The 21,560-nt window shown below is 50.4% G+C and overlaps 1 protein-coding gene across 1 annotated transcript in view; it reads right to left on the bottom strand.

The window, feature by feature from the left end:
* LOC118216695 (retinoic acid receptor alpha) overlaps nt 1–21,560 on the bottom strand; it is a 151,304-nt gene that overhangs the window by 74,680 nt on the left and 55,064 nt on the right. Inside the window, exon 2 of the mRNA XM_035398098.1 lies at nt 9,703–10,334. Coding sequence (XP_035253989.1) covers nt 9,703–9,853 — 151 coding nt within the window. The 5' untranslated portion in view covers nt 9,854–10,334. The remainder of the gene's footprint in view (nt 1–9,702; nt 10,335–21,560) is intronic.

Here is a 21,560-nt window from a genome sequence, read left to right as displayed (position 1 = left end):
ATAGTAAAGATTGAACGAATGGTAACAGAAATGATAACCAAATTACATTTCAAACTAAAGAGGTGGAAAGTACATGCAAAGCAAAAGGCTTTCTACTTCGTCATTAAGACTAATTAAATGAATTTCACCATAAACAGCACATTTAAATTTCACTTCCTCATCTCTCTCTCTCAGTATAGCTTTCCCTGAACTACACTAAGTTAGCCAGAAAAGTTACAGTTGTGACTGAAATTGAAAAGCTGTCACGCTTCAAAAACGTCATTTTCTCCCCCACCCGAAACCCCGAGTGGGCCAGTCCAGGGACATTTTGGACGACTGGAAAAGCTCTCTTTGCGGTTGGCAGGAGGAGAAACACACACGTGTGCCTCCCGGCGTCCTAATTAAAGCAATATCCTGGTAAATCAAACCAGATGGGACGCCCACCACTCACACCGCGCGAACGGGCCGCAATTCTCCAGTCGCTCTGAAACAACACTCTCCCTTAAGCGTTCCCCCCGGACCGTCCCATTACGGCCCGCTGACGGGGGGGGACCGCTTTTCACACTCCGCCTCATGGAAGGAAGCTTGAGGGGCAGGGGTCTCCCCTAAGTCCTCTCAGCCCCGCGTCCGCCTAATCGGCCTTGTGATCGCCCCCCCCTCCCCCCAAAACACCCCCCTTCCTCCACTCCCTCCCCCAGCTCTCCCCCCCCCCCCCCCCCGTGTCACAAGTGCTAAGTAACCTGAAGGGTTAATGGTCTGAGGGGCTGGAGAAGTGCTCGGGGAGGCTGATCCTGTCAGGAACAGCAGCGCCGCTGGCGTGTCCAGAGCCCTTTTCGCGGGCTTTTGACACCACGGGCCGGCGGGTTTTTTTAGCCACGTGTTCACGGGTACGAATGGTGGGAAAATGACCCCCCCCTCCCCCCACCCCCACGCCCCTGGTCTCTCTAGACACACCTCCTCCAAATGCAGCCTGGTCGATCTTTCAGGACCGTAAAGTGCAGGACTCTGGTGGAGGGCAACAGCCACACACAAGGGAGGGGGCGACGGGGGGCGCGGGTGTCTAAAATCAGCCCTGTGATTCTTTAGTGAAGGGTACGTCTGGAAGCGCTTGATTTAAGACGCCTGGGAGGGTACGGCTGCCCCGCCCCCTGCCATGCAACCGCACCCCCACATCCCCCCCCCAGCCCCAACTCCTCACCCCTCCACCAGCAGAATTCTCAGACAGACAGGAAGAGTGAGAGAGAGAGAGAGAGAGAGATAGAGAAACACAGAGATAGAGAGCAAGAGAGAGACAAATAGAGAGAGACAGACAAAGCCACAGAGGTGAGAGAGCGAGGGAAAGAGAGATGGAGGGAGCGAGAGAGAGAGAGAGAGGGAGAGAGATACGTAAATCATTACTGGTGGGAGGGGCCAGGGGGGAGGACAGGTGTTTCCTCGCAGGTGATTGGCGGCTCCCAGAGAAGCAGGGAACTCCGGAGTTTTCCGCAGGCCTGAGTACGGGCGCCTGCGTCGGAGCCGAATCACCCCGCCCTGCAGATTAGGGCCCCTGGGACCAGCGCACTGCGCGGTGACAGAGAAGAGCTGTGCTCCCCGTGGGGGGGTGGGGGGGGGGGACAATGTTTTATTCATACTTGTTACATTAACTCAAAATGCGACTCACAGCAGCTTGGAGAGAAGGACTCGGGGAGAGGCGGCGTCTCGGAGGGAGGGAGGGAGGGAGGGAGGGAGGGAGTTTAAAATAGGACAATCAGACGTTCAAAAGGTTCCGCAAACCGCCGGGAGGCTAACTGTCCACGCTCTGACACGCGAGATGCACCATTTTCATCCGTGGAGTTCAAATAAGGGGCGGAGCGACGGCCTCCGTTTCACGCCATGGGGTGATTCGCCGCTGAAGGCGGGCTCCTCCGGGGAGACAGAGGCGGCGGACATTTCTCACGCGGACGAGAGACGAGTTCGGCTTCGCGAACCTGGAGGGAGAGCAGTGGTGAGCCAGGCCGCTAAGCCGATTGGGTTCAGGGAGTTAACAGCCTTTTCTGAACCCCTGTCAGAAACAATGAGGGGAAAGCAGCAGCAGCAAAAAAAAAAAAAACTCTCCATTTCTGCTTAGCAACAAACCCCCATCAGGCCAGCTTAAACAATGACAGAATGTAGGATTGCTCTCATTTAAATAGAGGGGAATCCCTAAAGAGACAAAAAACATCTAGCTCAATAAATCCATGCTTTCCTACCCGGCTTAATCGCGGATACTGAAACAGCGATGGACATTAAAACCACCAAAGTTCACAACAAAGGCTACAATCACGACCAGTACTTCACGTACATGACTGCCATTGAAGTATTTCACCTAGTCTTAATTCTGACCAAAGTCAAGTGCTCCGTTCCCCACAGAAAGTGTACATGTTTTGCTGTAAATTCCTTGGAATAAGGTGTGAAAGTATCAAAATCATGGCGGTCAGCAGAGATCCCCACTTGCTGCCCGGTGGCCAAACTCTAAACATGTGATCACGCAATCCTGGCCATTCAAACATGCTCGATCAGGCTGAGACCTGACTGCAGCAGGGGTGTCCAGTCTTATCCAAACGTGTACCAGTGTGGGTGCAGGTTTTTGTTTTTGCCCAGCACTAAGAAACCTGCACCCACACCGGCCCTTTTTGGATCAGCCTGGACACCCCTGGGCTAAAGTAACTTCACCTCAGTCAATGTGTGGTTTAAAAAAGTTCTGGCCAGGTGGGTTCCATGCATTGAGGGTGGTTTTGCACCCTTCCCCCCCCCCCATCCTCCTTTATGGTAAAGGTGACTTAAAGCTGTAAATTAAGCAGGTTGCGGTAGAGGCTGAGATTACAAGCAACAGAAACACCTTCAAGGGTCGAATATGCCCCTGCCTAATGTAGAAAGTGCAAATAGCAAGATAGGCTTGTGCATACACTGCCCATATTCCCAATATCAGCCTGAGGGGGCATAACACTGGGAGAGAATGGCAAAATATTCCACAAGGTCATGTAAGTGAAGCGCTGTTTACACATTTATCTGTACAGCTTCTAAAAGAACGTTAATGCCGTGGCAAAATGTGAATGATACAGTGCTTATAAAAATGTAATAGATTCCTTTTACTTTTAGTGTTTTGATAATGAGAAATCAATCCATGTTCAAAAAAAGTTGTAACAGCCTGCAGTTGTTTTTTTTGGCAGCTTTGAGAATCACAAGAGGGTTCTCGCCGTCAGAGAGACTGTTTTCAGTGAAGAAAACATGGTTAAGGCGATCGAGGAAGACCGCAGGGAAGAACCTGGAATGGGTCCTTTGTCCAGGCTCGTCTTCCAGAACCCTGGTTCCGCTCGGCCCCCTCCCCCTCCTGCACCCCCTGGCCCCGGTCCCCTGCGAGTCAGACGCACAGATGTCAGGGTCGCGCACCGTCACAGCGCGTCTGGAATCACTTGGGCAGACCCGCCTCCTCCTCTGCCACCACCCGGAACCTTCCCAGAATGCTCCTCTCTCCGCTGAGAGAAACGAGCGTGGCCAAAAAGGGTCGTCCCCAAGAACCCCCCAAACAGACCCCGCCCGTAGAAGGGGTCCCCCAAACCCCACCCCCCCCCCCCCCCCCCCACTGCTCTTTACTGATCTGTTAATTTCAGCCCCCTGGGCCAAAACGCCTCCCGGCCCACAGCGCAAAAACTCCTGACACACCGAATCCCCCAATCGATTAAGGCGCGATTTAAAAATGAAATGAATTGTTGGCAGCAGACCGAGGGGTTTGGTGGCCATAAAAAAAGCCATTTCACAGGCATCTGTGGCGGGGGGCGGGTGGTGGTGGGGGGGGGGGGGGGGGGTTGGCGTTTCAATTACAGTGGGACATCTAACGCGACGTTTGTTTTCCTTGATAATGTGCCATCTCCCTGGGATAAACAGCTTTATGGTAATGGCGGTGCGCGCGGGGCGTGATGTAAATCAGAAGATTAAAAAGGCTGGGAAAGCCCGGCCCGCCGCGGACCCCCGCGCCCCCCCCCCCCCCCCCCCCCCACGCGCCCAGCGCGTCGCCTCCTCTGCGTCTAAACCGGCTGAGCATCCTGAGCGGCCCCCGGGGGCCACTTCGCACCGAACCAAACGATGCTTCGGTGGGTTCTTAAACAAGCTGCGCGCTGCTGTTTCTGAGGAGGTCACCCTTTCACATCGCCCCGGCAACTCTCCGAGTCATTAACAGTGCCAACCCATCCACCCCTCCTGAACTCCTAAACGCACCGACTCAAATGCAGCAGCAACACAGGGAAATGCATTACATTAATATGCCATGTGGGTGATTGGCTGATTAATTCCTGATCTGTATACATGCAGTGTTAATAACGAATGTACATATAATGCAAACAAAAATGCTTCTTAAAAAATATATACTGTGTATAAAAATATATATAAAATATAAACTCTTTTGCTTTGTTTTTTTTTCAGCTACCTCATAAATGCTGACCTTTTAAAGCAAGAAATTCTTCTCACTTTCAAAGACTGAATAAACAATGCCCATTTCAGCTTATCTGTATCAGGTTTGGTTCATACCCACACACACACACACACAAATATGCATGCGTGCACACACACACCTCTGCCATTCATAGTACCAGAATAGATGAACAGACACAAAGAGGCTCCTTCTCATTAGTGGCAGTTGTCTGCATCGTTGCTTTTGATAACTGCTAATGTATCACAACAGTAAAACCCTAAAGAAAGCCAGCCGTACTTTTCAATTTATTTATTAATTTTTTTTTGGGGGGGCAAAATAAAAGCCATCAGAAAAGCAGACCGGAATGATGTTTGTATTTGGTGTATACCCCAAGTCTTCCTCTTTCCCCCAGACAGCCAGACAGTCAGATATTTGGACGGTGTTCAGAGGACGCTGCGTGTCAGCAGCTCCAGCGAGCTGAACGCTGTGTGCATATCACACTGCATCGCTGCAGGGGGACTTCAGGTGATACTGCAGTCAACGCAGGCCGTGCTCCAGCCTTCTGCTCTATATTTAACTCTCGCTCCGCTGGTAGTGCGGGTGCTGGGGGTGTGTTTTTTTTCGGTGCAGTAAACAGAATCGTCCTGGATTATGGACAGACTGCTTCTCTGGGAAGGGGGGGGGGGGTTAGGGGGTGGGATAAATCGCATAAAACGTACACACACAGGGAAGCTCCAAAGAATTTTGCCAAACCGATCCGGACCACTCCCCTGCTTGCAAAGGAACTGCAGGCGCACACACAGGCGGGGCACTTATAGGGGGCTGCTCAAGTTCAAGTACAGGGAGGAGGGCAGTGTGCCCCTTGTCTCGCCTCGTGTGACAGTCCTGTGGAACCGGCTCCCTCAGGAGCCAAAAATATCAGTGCAAAAGCAGTGCTGTTCCAACTTCCAGGCCCACAAATTCAATGTATGCTACATGCTACATGCTAACTGCTACTAACTTCCTACATGCTAAGCTCTATATGCAGCATGGAAAATGAGTTTTTACCTCACTTTTTTTTTCTTTTTGGGGAATTCAGACCTGGTGTCTGCCTAATTTTCTTTCTGTTTCTCATTAACAAGTGCGAGACAAAATAAATTTCATCAAACTGAGTATGCTACGTGCTAAACGCAGCCTGCTACGCGCTATGAGCTATGTGCTGTGCACTACACGCTAGCTGCAGTGTGCCAGTGGGCCAGACTGGGGAAACCTGCGGCTGCTGAGGAGGTAGGAGGAGGAGAGCGGACACACAGGGCGCACTTATGCGTTTAACTCCACATGGCCTGCTGCAAGAGAAACCAGAGCATTTCCTCTTGGGATACGGCTCCCCGTGCCACCCACACCTCCAACCCACATCTTCAGTTTGCCCCACACGCTGAAGACCACCTGCTGACCTGCCATGCCCCATCCCACACACACACACACACACACACACGCACACACAAGCACGTGCACACACAAACACACACACACACACTTATTTTTACAATCAAGGAGTCCAGTCCAACTTCTGCTTCCTGGCTCCTGAGTGGGTACATTTCATATGGAACAGACAGGCTAATTCATCCAGACTTTCAAAATGTGTAATTTGTGGATATGACAACATATCGCAGCCAGATGGTGAGGAAATCTGTTTTTCTGGTAAACTGCTTCTGCTTCTTTCCTCTTGGACTGTATGCATAATCTCTACTGTAAGCCATACTGCAGTGAGTAACCTCTGACCTACATGGCAGATGGACCACTGACACAGGTGCTGGGTCACATGACACCTGGTGCGAACTGAAGCGTGGGAAATGGAGTCATGATTAAACACATTTAAACTGCGGCTTAGTGCACAAGGCTGCAGTGGATTATCTACTAGGTCCAAGGGAAAGGAGTGTCGTGTGTGCTTGTGTGTGTGTGTGTGTGTGCCTGTATGTATGTGCATGCATGAGAGTGTGTGTGTGTGTGTGTGTGTGAGCGTGTGCATGCATGCATGCATGTGTGTGTGTGCGTGTGTGTGTGTGCATGCGTGTGTGTGCATGTTTGTAGAGCTAGGGAAGTGGTTGGTTCCTGGCTTGCCAATGTTTACAGACAGGAAATGTTTGCTCTGCCAGAGGGAAGGAACCTGACCGCCCAACACAGTAAACAGAGAGAGAGAGAGAGACAGAGAGAGAGAGAGAGGCCATACCAAAAATAATAACATTCCTAATATACACCTAATATATGAACTAACATATTTCTTGAAGGAAAAAGCCTTTATATTGTATTTAATTTAGGAAACTATACAATACAAGTGTTAACATATTATTGAAAGTATTCCTGTGTATTTCATACATTTAGGAGAGAGAGGGAGCTACTAACTTTGGCTTCAGCATTAAAGATGAAACCCAGCATGATTAAGCATTATCAGCTTGTAAATGAAAGGTAGCATTCGGATTGCCGGTATGCCATCCCGCCAAGTTACGCCTTGGCGGGGGCATGCTCCATATTATAGAAACCACACATGCATGCAGATGATAACATTGACGTTCACATACATGCCAACATGCACATACATACACAGTGACCGCAATGACACATGCGGAATCGCAGATACTCAGAGTTCTCATGTTCTCCCTTGGAGTTTACCCACGGGGTACTGCGGTCTCCTCCCACAGTCCAGACATGCAGGTGGGCTAACTGGAGTCTCTATTTTGCCCATAGGTATGAGTTATAGTTATATATCGGTGAGAGAGAATGGTGAATGGTGTGTGTGCCCTGCGATAGATTGGCCACTGGTCCAGGGTGTATTCCTGCCTCTCGCCCAAGGCACACTGGGCACACACACACGCACACACACACGCACACATGCACACACGCACACACGCACACACGCACACACGCACACACACACACACACGCACACATGCACACACGCACACGCACACACACGCACACGCACACACACACACAGCAATTCTGTTGTTACAGAAGAGGGGCAGTGTAAAGGAGCAGCTCCCAAAGTCCAACGCCACATCAGCGGGGAGTGCGTAATAATTAGCCTCTCTGAGTGAGAGACGTCCGCTTGTCAGATAACACTGTGCAAGCTAAGGGGGATTAGCCTTTCTTCACCTGACTGGGAGTCTGACAGTGCGACTGGCCGACCAGCCAATGGGACGCAGGACATAACAGTAGACTTGAGGCTCAGAAGTCACAAGAAAGGTTGAAGGTGGGTCACATGATCAATTTGGCCAAATACAGGTTGCAGCATATCACATGCTTTGAACTAATGTTCACACCATTCAGAATAACGCCACTCTCATTACACGCACCTAGCCATCAGATGTTTAGATGCTCTGTATATTAAAAGCATTTTAGTTGCATGTTTGAAGTCTATCTCATGTTCCAGGCGTGGCCGAACTGAACAACCCCAGGGAAAAAAAGAAAAAAGCATCTGCAGGTTGGGCCGCTCAGAAATGTGGTCTCCTCTCGTGAACACAAAAATAACAGCCCCCCTAACGTCGATCCTGATCCCCCTATAAACCCGGGGGGGGGAGGGGGGTCCCACAGACTCGCTGGGCTGCTCATTTCAGACCCACTCGGAGCACGGCAGACACGCTTGTGAAATTGCACAAGGGCTCCCGCCTGGCTCACGTGGCACAAATAAACAGATCGGGGGGTAAGGGGGGCACAACTCGCCCCCTCCCTGAAACAGGCTCCGAAATACCCTGCAGCAGACGGGCGCTTTGGGGGGAAGCCGGCTCGCTGCTGGGAAAGGAAAACTCCGTCCCCGAGCTGTGGCAAGGGGGGGGGGCAGAGAGGGGGGCGGGGGGGGCCGGGGGGGGGGGGGGGGAACCCGACACTGGCTCTCCTGCACACCGGCTCCGCAGCCAGGCCGAGCGTCACGCGCAGATACACGGCCCGCCGGGGCACAGCGGGTCAAGGCGCGCGGCTCCCGGTGCATTGTGGGCCGGAGGTAACGTCGGGTCTCGCCCGGGGAAGCTCTGCTTGTTAGCGCCAGCGGAGCTCTCATTTAGATTCGGGGAGCCCGGCGAGGGAGACTGCTCCACCTTCCTCTTTCATGTGCGCGAGACCGAGTGCCGAGCCAGAAACGCATTCTCACTGCAAGGCCAGTATCAAAGCGAGCAGGGATGTGTTTGAAATGCTCAAGGGCGCAGCTGTGCCTCCCCCCCCCCACACTCACCCCCCTCGCCCCCACCCCCCACCGCCCCCCACCCCTACCCAGCCTCTTAGTCTGGAACCTTCTAGATGCATGTCTGGTACAGTCATTCTAATACACAATGTCAGGCTTTATCTGATACGGTTACTCAAGTGACTCAGAAGACAAAGTGAAGTAAATATTTCGCCACCGCGGCAGACCTAGACGTTCTTGCTGCAGAGAAAGGGCCCGTGCTATTGGGCAACCGAGCCTCTTCTCGCACAGTGACATCGAGTTCTCATCACGCAGAGCAACATGTACAGGACAGAGGTAAGAGCGTGCAAACACTTCTTGAAGGAATGAGACATCTCTAGATGAGACATCTCTAGTTCCCCTTTCTTCCACGGCTTGACCTCACTGTCGAAAAAATCTAACTTTCAAAACCCTTTCCCATGGCCCAGAACTCCACCAGTTGCCATGGCCACCCTGACGCTCGTGACAAATTGCTGTCAGGTCGGCAGTCTGCAACTGTGGCCCACAATCCTTAGCAATAAACCAGAACCATTCACCAGACACGTTCTGCCTTTCAGGGTCAGGCACAAGCGTTCAGTCACCACAACGTACAGCGCTTCTGGGTTCCACCACTGTCCTCTCAATTCAAACTCCATTAAAGAACCCATTCCACCAAGCTAAAAGACGCACACAACCCACACACAGCAGACCACAACACAAGTGTTTCAGACCAATAAAGCAATATCAGTGTGGTGGAAAATGACAGCTTTCCCTGGATCAGTTCAAACCAAACCTCTTTAATTCTGAGCAGAATGTGGATTCTGATAAACACTGGCTCATTCATTTGATCGCAGTAAAACGTTAGGGGCATAAGAGCAGTCTTTGCCTGCCATTCATATGCTTGTCAAAACACGTACTGCAGCTAAGATGTCAGATGGCGTAAATGTCAGGGCTAATTAAGTAATTAAGGCTGGGAGTTGGCAGGAAAAGCAGCAGCAGCCCTCGATGCCCTCCTCTGGCAGAGACGTAGCTAAGGACACTCAAAGCAGAGCTGCCGCAGAGCTCTCTGAGCACCAGACAGAGCTGGCAGCGCTTCCTGAGGTACGGCCGGCGCGAGGGCACTTACTGGCTGGCGAAGGCGTGCTGTATCCACTGACGGGCAGCCCCTGCAGAGCGGGGGGGGACAGCCCTCCGAGCATGTGGGGGAAGAAGTACGAGTAGTGGGGCACGGAGAACCCGCTCATGTGGGCGGGGCAGTGGTTGCCGTTGCCCGACATGGCCGCCCTAGCGCCCGATCCCTCTCTCTCTGCGGCGGGGGTGGCAGGCGTGGGAAGGAGGTGTCCGTGGCGACCGGCGTTTAATTCTCCATGTCCGCACGGCGCAGTAATCCAGTTTGGGGCGGGGTCAGGCGGTCCAAGGGCGTAAATCCGTCTGAGGCATCAGAGAATGGGTGTTTGGGTCCGCGTTGGGAGGGGCGTTTCAGGGGCAGATCGGGGGGCACTGTACTCCTTGTACAGGAGAAACTGCGAAACCCTTGTCCTGGGACGGGGTGTCCAGTGAGAGGATGAGAGCACAATATTGGAGGACAGAGGGCAGGTAGCGTTCAGTCAGCCCAGCGATGTGGGTCCTGCCCTGGGAGAGTGGGGGTTGGGTGGGGGGGTCTGGTCGGTTCTGGTCTGATCTACTTGATGGTGACAGAAAATGGGGGAGCGTGACTGGGGATCACACGATGCTCCTAGACCAATCCACTCGCATAGCCTGTCAGAGACAGAAAGAGCCAATTAGACAACAGCCTTACACAGCACCGTATTCAAGAACATGGAACACGACATAAATAAAAATAATTTTTAAAAAGACTTAGAAGAAGACAAATAAGATGAAGAAAAACAACAACCACAACAAGAAAAATCCACACCAAGATTTAAAAAATTAATCATAATTTTAAGACATTTCGTTTATTATAATTGCAGACATCCAAAGTACTGAGGTGATAAGACTGTAATAAATGACTTCTGCTGTCTCCTCTGAAACACTGACATAATTAATCACAAGCACAGACACGTTATTATTTAGGCAGAGAGCTTGCTTATTATAACAAGGCAAAGATCTGACGAAGATCCAAGCTTATCAAAACACCGCTTCGCCTTTGTTTTTGAATAAAAAATGATGGATCTGAAACAGTACGCAAGCCTCATGCTTTACATATAGCCCTTTGTAATGGTACCAATGGCAACAATATCATGCTGTGTATCATGAACCATGCAAAAAAATAATAATAATCTGGCTTTGTATTTTTTGTTTTGTTTGATAAAAGTTATTCAGTTCAACCAAGAGTTTTTTTTTTCCCAACTCCACAGTGAAGTACTATGAACCAATTTATGATAACTACATGCAGGGAAGGCTAGAGCTACCCAGACACAAAAATAAACAAAAAATGCAAGTTTCAGTTTGTTTACAACTTAACATGTAAATTAAATTTCTACAAATTTCCTTCAGAAACACACATTCAGAAAGCCTTGCTCTACATGTGTATACTCAAAGGAACCCCAGTGACTTTACCAACAGTTTCGCACACAAACACACCCGCACACTTATACAGACACACACACACACACACTCACACACCCGCACACTTATACAGACACACACACACACACACTCACACACCCGCACACTTATACAGACACACACACACACACACTCACACACCCGCACACTTATACAGACACACACACACATCTTTGTGAGGACCATAATAAATCATCAGAGTAGCCACTACAAATATTTGCTTAGACAGCATACAAGCCACCTTTCAACAGAACTAACAGCTTTGGGTAGCTGCAATGCTAAAACATCACAAAACATAATGAGAAAAAAAATTATGTGTTAAAAACAAGCTGTTTCTCTGCTTGGATTTCTGTATCAGAACAAAAAAGAAATTAAATTGTTTTTTTTTTTTACGGCAGAAAAGAAACTAAGGTGAAAAAGAGACCTACAGGGGTTATTTATTTATTTATTTATTTATTTATTACAACTTATTGTTGGGATAGTTCGCCTCTTCATAAACTGGGTTTTATAGTCTTAATACTTTTTCCTGTGAGGTCCAAAGCCATTTTCTCTCCTTCCATCTCCCAAAGCTGCCAATTCAGAATTCTGTTATGAATAGTACCAGCCATGGTGTCTCACTCTCCATTTCTTACACAAACGAATTAAAGATTGATATGACCTTTATTACAGCATTTTTCATAATTTCTTAGGAGCCTTTCATCATTTTTCACCATTCCCTGATTGCTGTGCTCAAAAACTTTAAATAATTGTGATTAAATCTTGTCCCGGGCAAAATGGTTGAAGCGTGCCAACGATAACAACAAAAAGAATAATAATATTAAACAGGAATTTCTCTTTTCCCTCAGGGAACAGAAAAGTAATTGGATGTCTGGGATACTTTTCCCTCAAATCAGAGCAAAACAGGACCAGGAGAACCCTTACAGAAACTGAATGCCCTGCAAAATATGGAAAATATGTGCACTTCTACAGCACTATATCTAAAAATAAGCATATTGCGATATCTTGGCAGCGATGTATTAAGTGGATATCTTGCAGATATATTTTATGTGAATATACTGTGGTATATTCCATTCCTGTAAAGGGAAACTTTTAGGGGTGGCACTCGGGTGATGAGGAGGGAGGTGTAAGTGGAGGGGAAATCAGGTGCTGTTGCTGATCCTGTTCTTGCTCCTCCCAGCCCTTGGCTCACACAGGTAAGTGTTCTCAAGGCCTGTTCTCTCCTGACTTGGCTCACACAGGTAAGTGTTCTCAAGGCCTGTTCTCTCCTGACTTGGCTCACACAGGTAAGTGTTCTCAAGGCCTGTTCTCTCCTGACTTGGCTCACACAGGTAAGTGTTCTCAAGGCCTGTTCTCTCCTGACTTGGCTCACACAGGTAAATCCCTCTAGTTTTCTCTAGCACTTGTGATCAATGACAAGCACAACACTTAAAAGAGAAGAGGCAGTTCATTGAGGGGATGTGTGTGTGTGTGTGTGTGTGAGTGTGTGTATGTGTGCGTTGTGTGCATGAGACACTGTGCACGTGTATTTGTGTATGTGTGCGAACAAAAGAGAGAGTGTGTGTGTTTGTGTGTGGTGTGTGCACGAAAGACTGTGCATGTGAGAATCTGATTCATCTGATTAAAGGCCCTTGTGGGAAAGTGATGGTAATAGCTGGTAGTGAGTTTGGTTTTACATGCTTGGTTTAACATGCGGGCAGGCTGGCAGTTGGGCATGGGTGGTTTCTGAGGGAATGCCTGTGGTTGCTCTCCCTCTCCAAAAAAAACACAGTCAGAATGTCAGCATACCACTGCTCAATTATACAGTGGTAATAAAATTGTCAGGAATGAATGCACTCTGGAACAGTGCTCCCCCACCAATGGAATTCTGGGAGCTGTAGTTGTAGAATCACTTATGAGGTGAATGCACTTCGAATAATGAAACTACGCTGAAACAGGGAACTGGGTGCATCCAGGGCTTCGGGCTGTAAAAGGAAACAAAGCACAGGCAGTCAGCGTGACCGCACCCACTAGTCTCAAAGTCCCCGGCGTTAGCACTGAGCGCCGTCACCTTGTTTGTCGTTGATTCTGTAAGTCTGAGGACACACAGTGGAAAATGCCTCAGGGCTAGCTCGAGGACAGCCGCGTCCTTTCACAACGTGGGGGGTGGGGGGGGTGGGGGGTCTGGTCTTTCGGTAGGACGTTCAGCCAAAAGCGCTGACGTGAGTTCTGCGTACAAACGGGAAGTGCTCTTGGCTCACTTCGGCTTGAGACAGGGCCCTCCAGTCGTCATATCCAAATTGCGTAAAGTGCCGGCAGGTGCTTTTGGCTGGCGATGATGTCACGGCAATCGCTGGTGGCGGTGAGCTGGTGGCTAGAGCAGAAGCGCTCGCATACAGTGAGCTCACTCAGGCTGTGCGTCACAGCCCAGTCTTCAAAGAACAAACGCCGTCCGCCCTCTACCGCAGCGCACCTGCGATACGTTTTATTTGCGTACCAGCAAAGATCCTTTCCGATTGAAACGCCGTCCGTGTGTGTGTGTGTGTGTGTGTGTAAACAAACCTTATCGTGGGAACACTGCAGTAGTAGCGGGGACTATTGATTTTATTTCCTGGGTATATTTGGTCCTGTACCTATGGCAACACTGGGATGTGCAGGTGACAGTGCGCTGCGCTCAGCCCGGGCTGTACCGGCAGCGTGTGAGATGTTTGCCCAAGTCCCCCGCCGCCCCCCCTGTGTAGCGCCCTTGTGTGGATGTCGCTCGGGCCGGGAGCCAGCTTTATGGGGTCAAGGGCCTATTAACCGCCTTATTTTTATTGATCGTCTGCGGAGAGCCCCGCCGCCAGACCCGGCGGGCGTGTAAATGGCGCCTTTGTGCTCGCCGCGGCTCGTAAAACCCAGGGCCCTCGCACGCTGGCACGCTCGCGTCGCAGAGCCGGTGGGCAAGGGCACGCCGGAGAGCCGGGCCGCGGCGACGCCTTCCGTCTGCGGGCACGATAAACGTTGGGGTGGGGGGGTGGGGGGTGGGGGGGGTGCTGGTCGAGGTAGAAAGGCGACAGACTTTTACGTGCGTGAGCAGCAGGGAGGGCGCTCTACTCCAGAGTCCAGGGACCGAGATGCACCAGGGATAATCCCCCACAAGCCCAGGGAGAGGTGCAGAGGAGAAACAGGGAGCCGTTCACACAGTCGCTTCTGCATACGCCCCCACGCAGAAAGACAACACGCTACAGGGGGATCAGAGCGAATCAGAGGCAGGCGCGGATAACTCATTGTAGTGCTCACCGCTTTGAATCTCGCTCCTGAATAATTCAAACAGATACTAAGTAGGTTAAACCCCATAGGTCCTTTCTCTATAGCAGCACAGTTAGTGATTTATTTATATGCTTGTGTTTATATATGTGTGCATTTATGTTTGCCCATTTGTGTGTGCGTGCGTGCGTGCGTGTGTGTGCGCGCATGTGCGCGTGTGTCCGTGTGTTTGTGTGTGTGTCTGTGTGTGTGTGTGACTGCACAATGTTTGTAGTTGTCGTTGTTTGAGCTGAGGGGAGGGGGGAGGGTTGCAACAGTTTGCGTATTGAGCTCCAGGGAACAGCTTTCCAAACGTTTGAACTTGCAAAGGACTGACCTGAGCCCTCTATCTCCGCGTATTCCGGCAGTTTACACACGTGTGTGCAGAACAGGTTTACACACGTGTGTGCAGAACAGGTTTACATGAGTGCAGAACAGGTTCCTGGCTCTGGACCCACAGGGACCTTCTCCAAACTGTTGGGGAAGCACAGAATCGTCTAGAATACGATTGTATGCAGTAGCCTTCACTGAAACTAAGGGGCCTAGCCCAAACCATGAAAAAACAGCCCCAGACCAAGGGATGTCCAGGTACTTTTGGTCATATATGTCCACGCATGTGTATGTACAGTGCACATACAAGTAAATGTTTATATAAACAAACAAACAAACACAGGGGATAAATAAATAAACACACGCATGTAGCAGATGGGTGGCAAGTCCCAGATGTAGGAAGGGAATATTTATCAGAACGCACGCACATCGTCCCACACGCGATGCGTGCCATACAGGCCGGCCCCGCTGCACACAAGAACGGGGGCGGGAGCTCAGATACATATAGAACCCCCCCCCCTCCTCCCCGGTCCCACGGAAACCAGCACGGACGAGCGCACGCTTTATCCTGCACGCAAACGAGGCACGCAGGGGCCCGAAACGCGTGACCCCGTTCCCCTCCCCAGCCCGGCCCCCTGGCAGGCGCCATCGCCGGGTGAGCGCACGCACGTGTATGACCTGGGGGGTGGGACCCACCAGCTTTAGAGGGGGTGTGTATGTCCCTGTTGTGTCGAAGCATGAAGTGATCAAGCCATCGACCCCAGGGTGGCTGGGGGCCTGCATGGTAGCTGGGGGGGGGGGGGGGGGCAGAGTGGCTGGGGAGCCCAGCTTGTTCCCAAAGCTCTACACGCTATTTAGCAAACCCTCTCCAGCAGGCCTGCCTCTCCCCCACTGTCCTGCTTGTCAGTGATGGGGCGGGGGGTTTTGGGGCAGAAGCACGCTCTCACGGGACACCCAAAACTGGAGGGCCAGCACTAGAGTGGGCAGTGATTTTTGCCCCACTTCCCCCTCCTTTTTCCCCTCTCTGTTGAAGTCAGCAGCTTTTAACAGGCTCTGGTGGCCCTGTCCTCATTTCCTCAGTGTTTTCATTTTCATTTGTTTTAATTCCACCAATGACGGTCCGGGCTGTGGGGTCGGAACTGGGCTGGGGGGGCAGGAGGGGGGGAGGGTTCAGGGGGGACACACTGTGAGTCGATGCGATCTGACAGCTGATGCTAAATAAATAATCGAAGACCACCAACCACAGGCCAGGGGGGGTGAGGCAAGCTTTCAGGGGGCGGGTCTGCTGGGAGATACGGAGGGCAGGGGGGGGCGGTAGTTGGGGGGTGGGGGTGGGAACGAGGTCACTCCAGTGGGAAAGCGGGGGCCACATTAAAAAAAAAAAAAAAAAAAAAAAACCTCGCTCCCGTACCCGGCTGTGGCGTTTTAGCAATTATCGCAAGAGAGTTTCTGGCACGTCCGCCGGGGAGAGGAACGGCGGCTTTTCCGTTCGGCACGCGCCGGTCCCGGAGGCGGGGCTTCCCCGCGAAATGTCAGGCAAAGCGCGGAAAAAGAGCGCCTTGTCTCCCCACCAAAACGTAACCTTTTAAGATAATAGAAGCATGGGGCTAATTCCGCGAGCTCCGAGAAGCTGTATCGATACATCACCGCGTGATTGATGTCACCTGTCATAGCCAAGCCTCTTTCCGGGGGGAAACTGCACCGCAGCCGTTTTTACGGCTCAGCTACAGGAACTGCGGAACCCATAGCACAAATTCCGCAGCTCTGCTGGGTTTCTACCGCTCTCTAAATAGCCAATCACAGAGTTTGTTGAGCACATGGCTAACTGAATTCATTTAGCCTAATAACTGACCACATAATTTGATTAAGCTCTCAGACTGGAGAAAAAAAAAAGATCTGCTAGCATTCCTCTTCTCCAGCCCTAAGTCTGACTGCCTGTGCTCCATAAAACTACAGCACAGGCTTAGAGCTCCCCCTCACAGGGTGCTGTAGCAATGGCCTGATTTAGTTTTTCTTTTTTTGATAGACTTCTTTTTCTTGTGTTTTTTTGTCAGGAACTCACAGATAATTGCAACTGCTTATGTCTTTTTTTAAAATCACATATATATATTTGGACGTTTGCACTGAACCGTGAGGGTTAGCATTTACACGAGTCAGGGTAAAAACCTGAGTCCAGGGCAGGGGCTACTGCGCTGTGTGCCGGGGGTTTCTATGCGTGCGCCGCACCGGTGACAGAACGGCTCTGAGGAGAGCGTCCCTCTCGCCAGCTGTCCTGCGCTGCAGCGTGACGCCCAGGGGCACTCGCCGCACACGCGTGCTACACGCAGCCGCCGCACACGCGTGCTACACGCACTCACCGCACACGCGTGCTACACGCAGCCGCTGCACACGCGTGCTACACGCACTCACTGCACACGCGTGCTACACGCAGCCGCCGCACACCCGTGCTACACGCAGCCGCCGCACACCCGTGCTACACGCAGCCGCCGCACACGCGTGCTACACGCAGCTGCCGCACACGCGTGCTACACGCAGCCGCCGCACACGCGTGCTACACGCAGCCACTGCACACGCGTGCTACACGCAGACGCTGCTGGCGTGTGCTGAAACATTCATGAAGGAGCCATGTGACAGCTCGCCTACATGAGCATCGCTAGCATGCATGTGTGTGTGTGTGTGTGTGTGTGTGTGCGTGCGCGTGTGCGTGTGCGTGTGCGTGTGTGCGTGTGTGTGTGTGTGTGCGTGTGTGTGTGCGCAAAGTCAAATCAGATGCATGTACTGCATGCTGAGAAGGGGTTGGACTACTGCGTGCGTGAGGGCGGGGGGTAGCGGATGGTTTGAATAAAAGCAGGACTTGCATTGTAGTATGAATTGTAATATGATCTTACAGAATGAAAAAATAAAGCAGATTCCATCTCAGCCCGGTGGGCAGAAAGGCAGTCCATCAGATCCAGCAGTTCAAGAAGTACATTTGTTAACATTATTGCTCATTTCTGGTCTTCACAGAGCAGCCAACAGACTGTCAGAATGTCCAATAATAGCAGAAACAGGCAGAAAAAGCTTTTACCCAGCATTCACTTAGTCAGATGGACCCGACCGGCTCGCTACTTTCCGGAACACACTGAACTCATTTAGGAGGGTCGGTACTGTGGGACTGGTTGCTCTGCACGCACATACAGCCCCTAACAACGGTGCAGCGCAGAATCACAAAGGGCACGGGGTCCTCCCGAGATACGAGCTTCTGGATTTTTCCACCACTCTTCTCAGAGTGTGTAAGAGTGTGCTGGCCAGGCCCTGCTGTGCACACAGCCAGGGAGGGGGAAGATACTGCACAATATTATATATATGAGGTATGAGATACAAGAGAAGGTGTGAAAGAGAGAAAGAGAGAGGGGGAAGGGAGGGAATGAGAAATAAAGAGGAGAAGTTGGAGTGGGCAGGATATCTTTGGATTACCTGTGTGCTCTGGAATACCTTAGTGTGGTGATGTGATGTCAGATTTGTTGATGTAATGTTAGATGGGTAGATGAGATGTTAAATATATAGATGTGATGTTAAATGTGTAGATGTAATGGTAGATGAGTAGATGTGATGTTAGGTGGATAGATGTAATCTTAAATGGATAGATGTGATCTTAGATGGATAGATGTGATGTTAGGTGGATAGATGTGCTGTTAGGTGGATAGATGTGATGTTAGACGTGTAGATGTAATGTTAGATGGGCAGATGTAATGTCAGATGGATAGATGTGATGTTAGACGTGTAGATGTAATGTTAGATGGGCAGATGTGATGTTAGATGTGTAGATGTAATGTTAGATGGGCAGATGTAATGTCAGATGGATACATGTAATGTTAGATGGATAGATGTGATGTTAGATGGGCAGATGTAATGTCAGATGGATAGATGTAATGTTAGATGGATACATGTGATGTTAGATGGGTAGATGTGATATTAGGTGGATAGATGTGCTGTGTAAGTGTAACTTTGCGAGCTGAAAGAACAGGAGGCTGGAGCATAGGAGCCTGTGAAAGCGCTTTGGGAAGTCTGAGTTTGGGTAACCTTCACTAAGGCCTGCAGGGGATGAGTCAGCCCCCCATCTGGTGCTGCCTGGACGTGTTAAAAACAGGGAGCAGAAGGCCTGACTCCCAGCGCCCCCTCTTCCTTCATCTATTTATCCCCGCCGGGGGGATGGGGGGGGGGGGGCAATGGTGCCCCCAGCAGAGAGGAACCTACTCGGGCCAGAGTGTGTGAGAAGCCCCTTATGAGCCAGAACTCACAGTCCCAAAACAACACCTCTATCCTCTATCCACTATCCTCACCACACACACGTACACACACAAAGATACACACACAAGCACACACACAGATACACACAACATACACACATACATGCACATACAAGCAGATACACATGCGCACACACACAAATACACACACATGCACATACACACACAAATACACACACAACTACATATGCACACATGCATGCAGATGCACAGACACACACACACACACACACACACGCACATGCAAAGATACACACATTCACTCATAAATGTACATACACAATGAGACAAAACACATTCAAGCATACACAGACACGCCACACGCACACATACTTTTTCTTTACACCCTTCTACGCAACTGCAACTTTCACTTTAGCACAGACTGTCCTCTGTTTCTCCTTCCCTCCCTCTCTCTCTCCCTCTCCCACCATCCCCCTCTTTCTCTCTCTCCCTATAGCTCCATTGCGTGCCGCATGGTGCACAGCACAGTCTCACCTGCACACGCTAACACGCTAATGGCCCAAAATGTCAGGCGAAGTGAAGCGTATGATGGAGGCTAGGCTCGCTGTGGCTTTTCATATGTTTCAGTTCCACCCCCACACACACTGGGAGGAAGCTGGGGTAGAACAGGGCTGTGCTGGGGCTGGGGTGGATGGGTTAGGGTTAGGGTTAGTCTATGATAGAGGCTAGGCTCGCTGTGGCTGCTCATATGTTTCAGTTCCAGCCCCACACACACTGGGAGGAGGCGAGGATGGGGGTGGGGTGGTTAACCCGAACCCTAACCCAACCCCTCGAGCCTCATTGCCACATGTAGAAGCCAACATATTTTTATATTCATATTTTTTATTTTTTATATTTTTACAATTTACCTCCAAAATTGTCAGGCAACCCCATCCTCCAAACCCTCAGTTTGGGAACCCCTGGTTCAGGGGGTACGAGGTGAGGTGGTGCCACCTCCCATGAGACCGGGGACTGAAGCTGTAACAGCTCAGAGAAAGGTATGGACTACGGATTAACATCCCCTCCCTCCTCAAACCCCACACTTTTACTTCATCCTCCTCTGGAATTCATATTAAACAATTCACTCAATGGGCGAAATCACCACACTGAATCCATTAAATTACTACAATATTAGTGGACCATTGCCCACATTCTCAGCCACGTTTATTCCAGCATGGCATAGAACGAATACGAAAAAACCCTGAGCTTGCTTATTAAGCACAGCGCTGGTACCGCTGCTGCCACACATTAAGCTAACAGCAGACACTCCAGCCCTTCAGACATGCCGCGATAGATGAACCCTCTGCGTTGGTTTACATCAACTTCATGATAACAAAAATGCATTCCAGCCTGTGTTCTATTTAACCACTAGTCCCCTCTGAACTGAATTTCCGTAAATAACTCTATAAATGCATTACCATAAACTGTTTTCACATTCTGTGTTGTTAAGCAGATGTTTCTGTCTTTCGAGGTAAAAGGCAGCCGCAGGTGTTTTCATCTGTTAAGGAACCAGTGTGGGAAGTCAACATTTCCTGTTTGACTCGACATGAACAAAAACATCATATTTGCCAGTATAGTCAGTTACTGCCTCCACTGTGGCTACTGTTCTTGCTAACACGTAACAGGCTACCCCACTCTGACTTTTCTGCCTTGGAATTTGAACGTATTCTGGACACGGACGCAGATGATCCCGCTCAAGTAAAATATCAATCGTTTAATCATACTAATTAGCACCATTTTAACCCACTGCCAAGTCCTGAGCCAGTCTTTGAGAATGATGGGCTCTTACGCATCAGGCTAACAGACATCCACAGTGAATTTCACAAACACACAAAACAGCAGTTCTCAACTCCCACCAAAGACAGAAGAGTTACCGGCCCAACAGTCGCCTTGGAAACAAACTTTGGTGATAAGATGAATGAACAAACATGCGCGTATTGCACGCTAAGAGTTTTGCAAGGCGAGATTTCGTAAAAGTGGAAGATTGTTCGCACTTTCATGCGCGCAGTGTGCAGCAGAAATGGGTTTGTATGATCCGCCTTCTTCTTGCGAGCGCGAGCAGTAATAACCAGGAAGTGCTCGGTTTCCTGCTGTCTTCTGAGCGACAGGTCATATGACGGAGGGGAGCGGGAACTGTGTGAGTGTGTGTGTGTGGGTGTGCGTGTGGGGAAATATTTTGAAATACAAAACCTTTTAAAAAAATATATATAACATGTTTTAATATATGATAGGGGTCCCCTGGATGCCTTTGAGAAAGGGAGGGGGGTCCCTGGATCCGAAAAGGTTGAAAACTCCTGACTTAAGCTATACCTGTAAAACAGTATATCAACATATGTGGGGAGTGTCTGACCGCACTTCAGAATGCCTGAAGCACACAGATCTGAGCATGACCCCAGACTGCATGGGAAGTACACGCGGCACGCTGCAGGCGCAGGGGTCTGGACAGCACAGTCAGTCCTGCCCTGTGCAGCGGCACTGTGCGACACAGGGCTGAGACTGCACGGGTCTGTCTGACGCCCCTTCCCCCTCTGCT

This window comes from Anguilla anguilla, chromosome 17, assembly GCF_013347855.1.
Source record: "Anguilla anguilla isolate fAngAng1 chromosome 17, fAngAng1.pri, whole genome shotgun sequence".
Taxonomy (NCBI): domain Eukaryota; kingdom Metazoa; phylum Chordata; class Actinopteri; order Anguilliformes; family Anguillidae; genus Anguilla; species Anguilla anguilla.
Note: the sequence above shows the minus strand (reverse complement) of the source record. Positions and strands in the feature narration are given on the sequence as shown.